Source organism: Aspergillus tanneri (assembly GCF_003426965.1).
Source record: "Aspergillus tanneri strain NIH1004 chromosome Unknown AapTan_14_pilon_pilon_pilon, whole genome shotgun sequence".
Classification (NCBI taxonomy): Eukaryota; Fungi; Ascomycota; class Eurotiomycetes; order Eurotiales; family Aspergillaceae; genus Aspergillus; species Aspergillus tanneri.
In genome coordinates this window covers 23,621-34,917 of record NW_022984641.1, presented here as the reverse complement: position 1 = coordinate 34,917, position 11,297 = coordinate 23,621, and the positions used below count along the sequence as shown (strand labels likewise).

Here is an 11,297-nt window from a genome sequence, read left to right as displayed (position 1 = left end):
TCCCGAGAGACACCCCTTGAAATCTAGAATGAGCGAAAATATTACCGTACATTGTCCGTCTATGTCATGGAGTTGTTTAGTACGAGGGTTTGGCTCAAGCCAAACCTTTAATAAATTTGATCAGTAAGTTCGTTGTTAGCAGTAACTATATGCCGGGCAGCCTCGTCCGATTAAACCAGCCTACCGGGCAACGAATTTACTCCATTCCTGTCGGCATTACTGGAGGAAACGGGCGATTTGTTTTTGGTCTCAGATTCGGCCGAGCCAAGATACTTTGGCAGTAGTCAATTGTAGTTTTGAAGAGTTCTTTTTTGTTTTTAAAAAAAAAAAAAAAAAAAAAATTTTCCAAGGGCGATGCAACGGTGGCTTTTTCTGAAAAGTATTGTTGTAACTACATTCGAACGTCATCCCATTCTCCGAATTAAACAAGGTCAGCCAGCCGCATATTGACGATCAGTATGAATGCCGCTGCGTGCTCACCTCCTCACGGTAGAACGTGAGGTGAAAGAATGCTTGTGTAACACTAGTCGGGTTGTTGCGATAATTAGATTCCCAGTAGGTTAGGTCCGCAATGCCAAGAACAGTTCCTGCAACGGGGTAGTATTTCACCCTAGTCGCTTGGAGTCCCCCATCACAGGGGATAAAGAGGAACAAGGACCATTTTTATGCTTTTGGAACCCCAAGCAAAGCGACATACTATATATTCCATAATTTGTATTGGTGTATAACAACCCATTTACTTTGTTCTATTTAAATTTTGCCAGATGGTTCCGGGAGAGCTTCCACTCCAGGGTAACGGGAAAATCCCTGAGATCGTGGCTGAAGCGCAATGTCGTTATCCGCGTGAAGAACAAAAATCAGAATCAACCCATATCCGTCAAGAACGCAAACCTGCGGTGGTGTAATGTTCTAATGCGCGCCCGTAGCACATACAGTACCAATTCTGCTAGTACCAAATCTCACGACGGAAACGACCAGGACATGAGGTTCCCCGCCAGCGACATAAACAAGCTTGATATTCAGCCTTAACAAACAGGAATATTGTTATGGTTTTCGGCTGCATGCATGCTGCGTCCGGTGGTACTGAAGGAACTATCGATCTGAAGGATGGTGACACGAAAATATGTACTCTCACTGGCTCTGCCCATGGGGGAAAGACCAACGATTTCCAACCCGCGACCTAGAAGAGGACGATTATATGGTGTAACCGTGAAAGCTTGAACCGGAAGAACGGTGCGTGAAAAGTGGATGTCATTGTTTCAAAATACCAGAAAGAGCACGAGCAAAAGAGGTGGCACGGTGGTGGCGCGATGCTTTACCTGAACTGACCAGACGCAAGAAAATCAAGTATAAGATATTCCACCGCTCCGAAAGCAAAAACATTCATTGCAACGCAGAGACTCGTTGGGGTCTTATTAATTAACGCTGGAAGGGACAGGCGCACCTGGAATGCTGGTACTTTATTACCGTCAGCGATCCTGTTATTCCGCGAGCCGCGAAGTAGTTTGTCGAACATGGTATGACCAATGGCATGCGCGTTATAGGTAACATTAATTCCCCTATCCTTGAAAGTTTAAGCAGAGTGTGTTAGAAGCTGTGTGGTGTAATAGCCTGTATATCGCTGGAGGCCAGGGGTCAGGTGAAAAACCATCCAATCCTGGTGTATGCACAATGCCGGGCTGAATATACTGTAAATCATAATGTTGTGAAAACCTTCGATGGGGTTCACGGCACCAGGGTACCGGGGAATAGAGCAGGAGAAGATACCAGCCACACGCACGGCTCCCGCTAAGGAGCGTATATATTCAACTAGATATATATCCAACGTCTCAACTAGATGCCACACCCCTGGTTCAACTGATAGGGGATTCGGCGATTGATAACGTTGTGCGCGTAGCCAAGGCCCAGGGAAGGAATCGGTCCGGAATACCATTTCTTCAACAGAGAAATTACCATCTGGCCCTTATGAGAGTGGCAACTCTCGAGACAAAGAAGAGCTGCATAACTCTAGGTGGGTTAGGGCAACGACGACGCCAGGTTCCAAACCTGCCAAAGCGTGTATGTTTCCGAGATGTCTCACCTTATCGGAACATTGTCAGATCCAGAGGTGGGTGTCGGAAGCATTGACCAGCAATCTGGCGACCGATGAGGCTACTAAGAATGTTGAAATGCCCGTTGATAAGGAAAACTCGCAACACAATCTGCTGATACTGGCCATGGTTCGGAACCAACGTCCACAAGGGTGCCTTTTCTCCCTATTTGATAATCTTATAAATAGCTCAATTTCCCAGAAAAAGCCAGATTGGTTGGCGGGAAAAACGATTTCAACCTTCTATAGCGCCATGCAGGAAGGAAGTGACATTGCCTCCAGCAAAACAGAAAAAGGCATTTTCTTCAAGATATCGCTTTTTCGACGTTGATCAACGCGCTGACTTTCTTGCTTGTCTTCGCCTTTATTTTTCTGCGTGCACCGTCTGTTCATTTGCAGGCAGTGCTCCCAGAGGGAAGCACGAGATTCTTTATCATCAACACACAACCAAATGAGTCATAGACTTATAGGCTATTCTTCAACACATCATCAAAACCATGTCTCATGTTGCCAAGCGAGCTTGACTCTTCCCCAGAGGCAGGCAGACTTCCTCATGCTTTTGATTAGGTGAAATTTCCTCTAGTGGTATTCGGCTTTGCAGCGTTGCCCGCTCAAATAAATAAACGTCACCCGACTACTTTTCGTCCCAGATCATATTTCCCGGGCATTGGATCACCATGAAGCACGCCCAGATTGTGGATTGCCTGTGGGACTTCTCAGTTAGTCGAACTACCTGATGGTAGATCGAGATCCTGCTGCCTTGCAGGGTCCTTCCGGTAACCCATAGAACGTTGGGATGAACAATCCTCAGTAATACCATTATAAAAGAATGCGCAGGAAGTTGTAGGCTACCAAATAGCACTGGTACGGATAAATTTGGATTGGAAAGAGACGTGAATACACGAGCTCCTCCAGTAAAGCGTACCAAAACTCAATGGTTTTAAAATAATCATCTTAGGTACAACCAGTACAGAAAATTGCGCATTATTAGCATAAAGGATAAGCTCTGAAAATCAGTTCAGCCTTTGGCTGGATACATTTAACCCTACCCAATTTGTTCTCACGCTTAAAAGTGCTGGGTGCAGATGTAGTGCTTTCCGAGCTCGTACGCTGTATCATCTATCTCACCCGCCAGTTAGACTTAGTTGTTGCCGTGCATTATCTGTTCCATTAGGCCCCTCCTCCTGCGTAGTTTCCATAAACAGCCTGCTCTGACAAGTCCTACAAAATACCAGAGGAAGAACGTTCACTACCTCAGGAGCCGGTGTGGCTATGGGTCGCCATTTCCCCAACCACAGCAGAATCGTGCAAAGGTAAAGGTCCCTTGAAAGACCAGATATCCGGCTAGCAGGAGCCATGTGCGGCCGACGTAACTATGTTATGCGCAAAAAGTATTTTTTTTACTTTGAGTTCATTTCTAATATACCGGCTTTGCACGCCGATTGTCGGGTTCGGACTTTAGTAAATATCCCCATCCAATGCCGCCATTGTGCACGTTTATATTAGCTGGGCATTAATACTACTATACCCGTTTATAAATATAATTGTATGTAAGTAAACATGTACTGTAAACTTAGTAGCTTAAAAACAAGCTTACAAGATTAAAACGAGATTTAAGCAGCCGCCAGCCTGAAAAAAGAGGAGCGAAAGTCACTGATACGTTTATATTATTATCACCCTGACTGCAAATGCCAAGGTAAAATAATCAGCATATTAGTAGATATATTTACTATAACATATTAATATACATACAGTATAGTATAAGGCATATCTTTTATTTTTCTTGCAAGCCTGTTTTTTGTTGCTCTTAGCTGCACACCCTAGTTACCTCCCAAACTGTATATATTTACAAAGGCTTTATATAACCTAAGTAAAATAATTTTAGTATATATCCCTATAAGGCTAACTATCTTACTAGGTTAAAAGCATATCCTATTAATATAAACAGTAATTATATAAACATCACCCGATTAATATTAACTATTTACTGCAGCAATATCCCATGCACAATCACAGAGTTCGTCTATCTCTATTACCAGATCCTATTTCCATTAGTTACTAGACGTAAAGGCCCATTCCCAGACCAAAGATAATTAATTAACTGTAATAGGCGTTCATTATTTCACATATAGTTATAACTATTCTATGTTAGCCGACATGTGTTCTGGTATATATATATATCAGTGATTTTTACTTAAAGAAGGATTTAGACGCCGCCGGCGTACAACTTAGAATGTCCAATTTAAATAAATTGCAGCTTATTAACTTAAAACACAGTGTATGGTGCACCAAAAGCATATAACTACCCATGACCACGGAGAGATGCTCGCTCGAGTTTTGCACTAAGAATGGGACGGAAAGCCAACAAACGGCTTGTAGGTGATAAGGCATTGAGACAAAACAATGAGAAATATTCCTGGCATTAACATTGAGGCTAATGAAGTCTATGCCTATTTTTAATCTACACGGATAGAGCACTGGGTAAGATCTATGATGTTGGGAATTATTTAGGATGTCTCAGTGGAAATTCTCGTGGTTTCTTGATGAATCCATAGGGTGAAGACCACTGGTCACAAAATGCCCTAAGATAGCCACCTTGTTTTCTATTCACTTTCACTTGCCGTGCACCTATCAAACACATCGAGTAAGCCAGACCAACCACTGCGTTTCGCGTGGGTCTAGTATCAACTTTAAAAGAGGATGTCGCAGGCGAAAAGGGAGATGGGGCTTTCGACCCTGGAATGAATTCAGGGACTGGGCGCTAAACTGCACGAGTTAAGACGTGGTGACGTACTCCAATCCCGGCCATTTTGAAGATCGGGAACAAGCCTTAGCGGGCACCACCGATCCCGGCTGACGTACCTTGCCGATCAGCCTGGGTTGCAAAATGCCGTGTCATCTTTTATCCGCGATGAGCTGCCTTGCATCCTTCGCCATCTATTCTGCCCCCTCTATCGACAATCGTCAGATCCGACCACCATGGGTTCGTCGCAGGATGATTCGAGAGCGGAACCGCTGCCAATGCCCTCAGCAATGTGCTTCATCCCGCGTTCTACATCATGTGTGCGTGCGTTTGGCACCTCGCCCGATCAGCGAAGCTAGAATCGGTATACCGAACTAAGGTCACTAGATTGTGGATTGGGCTGAGTTCGAGCGTCATCCAGTTTAATAAATGGGTTCTTGCGAGTGCCAAATTCGGTGAGAGAACGGTCTACATACTTAATCCCATGTATTGAACCAAGAACTAACTTCATGTTTAGATTTCCGTGAGTCCGCTCTAATGTTACTTGATTAAGCAACTGACCGTCCAGCGCTGTTCTTGACAACATGGGGCACATGGCTTTTCGCAACGGAATGACCTTGGTGTTCTGCCCATTTCACTTCCACGCTGGATCGCGACACAAGATCCTCATGACACCACTAATACATGTAGGTAGTATAGTTGGCAGGTCACATCCATTGCTGATGTGTGTATACCGAGTAGGAAAGCAATTGTACCAATTGGTCTCATGTTCAGTTTGAGTCGATTTAGGCAACCTGCCACCTCTATCTGGAGTGTATCATTCATTCAGATGCTCAAGGTCACGCCACGAAGTAAATAAAAAGTAACAAAACAGAAGCTAAGTCCCTCAGGCTACCAATGCTGTCGCCACTTTCTAGCAACATGGCATTCGGCATTGCACCGCCCAATCAGCACCCCTCGGCAAACGTCTTTTAATTGTTGTGGGTGTTGTGATCGCTTCCTTTGGTGAGAGAAGTTCGATGTTTTCGGGTTTCTCTCAGTACGACCCCTCCCCCCTTCTATGGAGATCAGACGCATGTTCTACATCTAACACACTGCAGTCCAAATCGGTGGAATCATCTTCGAGGCCCTACGTCTGGCTACATGGTCCAGCGCCTCAGCTCTGCCGAATTTTAAATGGACCCATTGGTATCAGTACTCACTTCGCGCCTGCGCCGTAGCCAATGGTCTAGTCATGTACTTCATGGAGCTCCCTCGACTAACCATGGTGATGATATAAATTTCCCGGCGTTGTCACAACATCGCAAACGCCCTGGTGGCTTCCTTCTCAACGTTGTACTCTTGGTAAGAATCACCCAAATCCTTTTTATAGACACACAGGAACCAATTAACTAACTCATCCGTTAGATCGGCAAAAACCTCCGCCGTCGTCCATAAATGGCAGGTATCCTCAACTCTTCCTTTCGTAGTAGCATCCATGGTCATATTCCCGCCGGACCCCGTCACCATGCAACAATTTTTCGTACTCGATTGCTCTGGCTGATTTTGTACTACGCTGGGTGCGGAGAAAATAAAAGTCGCTGACGACTGGACGTGCGGTTGCAGATGGTTGATTATCAACGGAATAACCCGGTCAAGAGCAAGTTGGTTGTTTTGGCCGCTGTTGCGTGCCGGTCTCTTTTGGTTTTGTGTGCTGCGAGCCCTGGGGTATTTCTGGGTTTGGTGCTATCAGTACTACCGCATAGGTAGTGTTTACCGACAATGGATCAGATGTAGGCATTCGCCATCAGGGCCTTATAATATAGATTCTGTCGCATCTATGTGCTAATACTTTAGGGATGAGCTAGAGAGCTGTACTAGAATAGAATTTTTTTTGGTTTATTATTATTTTTTCATCCTTCCAGATCGTACTTCATCATTCAACGCCTCTAACCTCCACACCTCGCCGATGGACGTCAACATCTCAAACCATAATGAACCACGTAGATACCCTCCTCCAGTCGAATATCATAATCAAGTAAGATCTTAGCCACCACAATCGAGCCCAAGTTGGCTGCGAGGAATTTGCGACAACACGACCGTCCGATCCCAAACGCGACATGTTTGGGACTAGTTGACGATAGAACTGCCGTATCGCTGCCCCTGCTCTCGCATTTCAAAAAATCTATATCCATCGTACCTTCCCAGGAGAGGGATACGTCTCTGTTCGACCAGGTGGTACATTCCACTGGTGACGCTGGTGCCGCAGGGAAGAACCATACCGTTCGGGAGAGAGTGACCTTATTAATAGTTTTGCGCTCAAGGTTCACTTTAGATAATTAGCCGTCACACATTTCAATAGACATAGGGAAAGAGGGAAAGAATCACCTAGAGCACCAGGTTTCAGCTGAGTCTCCTTGATGACACTATCAAGTAGCTTCATCTTGAACAATCCCGCTGTCGTCCATCCACTCTCCCTCGACCGCATTCATAATTTCCTCTCGTAGGGTCTGGACCTGAATGCATACATATATCCAAGATAGTTCGTTTTAATAAGCTCGTCGTAGTATGCAATGCACAACATTGCCATACCCAACTGGCAGCTACGTCGAAAGACCGACCTCTGGCTCCTCCATCCATTCGATACTATCGTCGAACTTTCAAACTGCAATTTCTCGGCATTTGCGGGCTTGTTTCATCGCTGCTCGGCTCTCCAAGACAGGGTGAGGATGTCATGGCTCGACGGACTGGTACCGTGTCATGGCATTCTGGTACTACCCAGTGGGATGACAGGACGAAGGGAAAGGGCCAGTGGCGAGCGCGCACGCTGTAGAAGAATGAGGGTAAAGAAGTTGACGATAATGTCTTGCCATTCTGCTGGTGAGATAGCTCAGGTCCGACGAAGATACATGATGATATGCGGGCGATGAAATGGACATGTCCTGGGGAAGTCTATGGGGTGCCAGCTGGGACAATATTAATAGAATAAAAATCGAGGTATATGGTTAGGCATACTATGCCCTTGTCCACGTCTTTTCAAGAATTTCCCGGATATATTGTCGCATAATCCGGCAATCTGTTAATTTTGGTGAAAACCCAGGTAGGTGTGAATGTTGAACATACGACTACTCTGATTCAACTTCGTCTTAACCACGTCAATGAGTATATGACTTTGACCATTGATGGCCCTATTCCATCCATCCCGGAATATTAACAAAATACTCCTATCATAATGAGCATGGACAACGCGCCTATATTCATCTCACTCACATCGCGAACAAGCTGAGATGGTCAAGATCCGACACCCTTCACCCATAAAGTCCAAGACTCGAAGTATAACTCGAGATCCAAGAGTGGTGATGATACGGAACGGGCCGTTGAACTGCATATCATTAGTCAGCCCCCGTAGTAATAGCAATAACTAGCATGTACCATACCTTTTTGCTCCCTCCTGAAGGAGGTTTTTCGCGTCTGAAAGAAATACTGCTCGCGCTTTTTCTTCCCGAAGTCCCCGTAGGCATTGATGGTTGGAAGGTTGGACGTTTGTAACCACTGCAGTGAGAGTGAATAGGACTAGTCCTAGTAGAACTGTGATCGCTCCGTAACCTTTTTATTAATCCCAAAGATGTGGTCTTGTGGGTGTTGTGTTCAGGGGTGTGTCAAAGAACAGATCCTTGGGAAGCCTGGGGGTCCATATTGTATTGCATAGTCTAAGGAACTAGGATAAGACGACCCAAAATTATTTTCTAAAATATTAAAATAAACGATTAGATCCAAATCATTTGGAATCCATTAAGTAATATGTATTCAACATTACAAGTCATAGGAATTTTAAATTTGCCCATTCTGTCTGGCAAGGGATGGATGCTCAACCGATATATCTTTTTCATTATTCATGATACTAAACCTGTTCGGGACCCTGGGCGGAGCACGAGAACCGTAAGGCAACCATGTGAAATTCTGTCTACGGAGTGAGAAAATAATAATAACAAAAAATAAGAATAAAAAACCACAGAAGGCTCAGGGTATTGCTAGAGTAATAGCCAAGTTGTAGTAGATTGGGTTATGCAGTTCAAATGCTGAAGACCAACATATAGCCCTGTACTTGACCTGCATAATTAGTCAGTGGTTTGGTCTTGTGAATTTGTAGGTTTAATTAGATTAAATGATAATAGCTGAACTAATGTTTTAGCTTTATCAGACTAGCTAAGTCCAATAAAATAAAAATAAATAAGCTTAGTCTCTATAACTAACCATTGACAACCAGTACCAAACAACTGATTGAATGATGCATGATCAGATGAACGAAACTACCACCCGCGAATAAAACCAACTCAGATGACACCCGCAGATGACTTCTAGAACCCATCTAATATATAAACAAGGCGAGATGACTCGGACAATACGCCCCCACCGCATAACCACCATACCCATCATGAAGCCGCCCTATATCGTAACACTTCTGTTTCCCTTTGTATCGACCTGCGCTCGATCACCGCCAAACAAGATGTATAAACCCCCTACCTGAACTCCGGATCTGACCAGCGCATCTGCTCCAGTGGTTCACGCAGCCAGACGGCTCTCGAGGGGCAGGGATGTCGAAAGACCCGAGCTGCCGCCAGACCTGAATGGCAGCTATATGCTCACCGCCTTGCCTCATGCTGTCTGCTGTCATGGAATTACCCACAGTGCTGTTCAGATGGGTTTACTGTTGCTGCGCGGGATTGATTTTTATTTCAAATAAGTAGTATTTATATAGCGGGCTGTTCATGCTTTTACATGGAGATAATATCCTCCGGTATGAACAACCCTCTCAGGATATCAAGCAGTCTAGATAAAGGAATCCAGTCCATTGTCTCCATATAGTCTTGCACCGCTATGTATATAAGACTCCTCGAACGTCCCGGGATGTCGATGTTCCTTCGTGGAAAGTCAGTACCCGGAAGAAAAAGTGAGGTATAATCGAAACATACCAAACTTCTATAGCGATATTTGACGCCATACCAGGCCACACGGCGTTTGCATCTTCAACGCACCAAAATAGGACCCACATCCCATCGCGAACAAAAAGTATGGGTTATACACCAGTTCACAATCCGCCGCCAAACTACCCTCCAGCTTCCGCACTATCTCACCGATGAACAGCCCTCTACAAGCTGGATATATCTGTCGCGTTGGCATTATATCGCCACCAGGTAACCGCATTCCCAGTCACCGGCACGGGAAGACCGCACGCATCGTCCATTGTTGCGCATCCAGAGCCGTCCAACCGACAGGGCAGCTCGTATCCATTACAAAGACGCCTGAAAAGTTATCGGCGAAGCAAAGGTGACATCCAGCTTGATGTATTGGCATCAAAGAGCACAGCGAGACGTGATTCCGCAGCGATCTGCGTCACAGACAGATGCCCCTTCCATTCCGGGACGATTGATCGTTGACAGCAGTGAACTCCGCGCAGCACAGGGAAAACCCACGATCGACCAAAATGATACCAGAGGCCTGCTGGATGTAGCGATAGAACCTTTATGGTGGGCCAGATCCCACGAAGGACTCCACCCGCGGAGCCTTCCGCGTTAATGGTGAGGAACTGGTGCGTAGCCAGATTTTGTCCGTGTGATGGTTCAGCGACGATGGGATCGCCCAGCTTGTCGCCGTGATTGCGCGAAGATCCCGACCGTGCTGATAGCCACCGGCGAAAAGCCCCCCGATGGTGAGTTGGGGTATTGGCGAAGGACCCGTTAACGCGTACCAGTTCAAGAATGATTGGTAGGGTCTGAGTAGGTCGCCCCAGAGATCCGCGAAAACACCACGAGCTGGAGCGGCGTACAGATGGTAATTTGTCGCAGCTGTGCGCCTGGTTCTGTGGCAGGTAATTAGGTGAATGTTTTGTCTAAGATATGGAGAAAATACCCTCGCCGCCAGTGGTGATATTGCACGGTGTGCGACGTTGGTGACGTCGCAGATACCCAGATAATTGCGACGCGCCGAGACGGAGTTGTTCGCGACCGGACTTGGCAGAGAGTAGGTTTCTGGTGCGTGGATGGGGCATGGAGCAGTAATTGCAGATATCGTCAGCGCGAGTGTGGGCTGGCGGATCCCCAGGCGCGGTGTAGATGCCACCACCATGTCCTTAGCGAGGTGTCGGTGATGTAGGTGGTGTGAAGCGAGGGGGATAAAGGCATCCCTGAAGCTTTTTGAGCTGGCCCGAGGCCAAAAGGCAAGAAAGAGAAAAAACATGTCCACCAAGCCCCGATAGATGGAAGACATGGCAGATGTCCCTGTTTTATCTGGATATCATCCTCTGACTGCCTACCGGAGAGTTTTGTCGATTGCAAGGAGGCGATGACTGGGGACACTAGTCCGGGATCACTCGACGCGACAAGCCGTCCCACGGGTTGCCAAACAGACGCGATATCTGAAGCAGGCGCTGAGTTCATCCACACTGCATATTATTATTAGCACAAAGATCCATGATAAATTAGTATC

The 11,297-nt window shown here is 46.0% G+C and overlaps 3 protein-coding genes across 3 annotated transcripts; all 3 read right to left on the bottom strand.

The window, feature by feature from the left end:
- Positions 1–750: 750 nt before the first annotated feature.
- On the bottom strand, positions 751–1,148 carry ATNIH1004_002066 (uncharacterized protein; the record flags this gene model as incomplete). Its single annotated transcript, XM_033566761.1, has 2 exons — positions 751–909; positions 1,035–1,148. 2 exons carry the CDS (start codon positions 1,146–1,148, stop codon positions 751–753), a joined length of 273 nt encoding a protein of 90 aa, XP_033420627.1.
- A 4,977-nt stretch (positions 1,149–6,125) lies between these two features.
- On the bottom strand, positions 6,126–7,254 carry ATNIH1004_002065 (uncharacterized protein; the record flags this gene model as incomplete). The annotated part of the gene is made up of 3 exons (XM_033566760.1): positions 6,126–6,545; positions 6,812–7,140; positions 7,200–7,254. 3 exons carry the CDS (start codon positions 7,252–7,254, stop codon positions 6,126–6,128), a joined length of 804 nt encoding a protein of 267 aa, XP_033420626.1.
- Positions 7,255–10,122: 2,868 nt separating this feature from the next.
- ATNIH1004_002064 (uncharacterized protein) lies at positions 10,123–11,078 on the bottom strand (the record flags this gene model as incomplete). The annotated part of the gene is made up of 2 exons (XM_033566759.1): positions 10,123–10,671; positions 10,722–11,078. 2 exons carry the CDS (start codon positions 11,076–11,078, stop codon positions 10,123–10,125), a joined length of 906 nt encoding a protein of 301 aa, XP_033420625.1.
- Between the last annotated feature and the right edge of the window lie 219 nt (positions 11,079–11,297).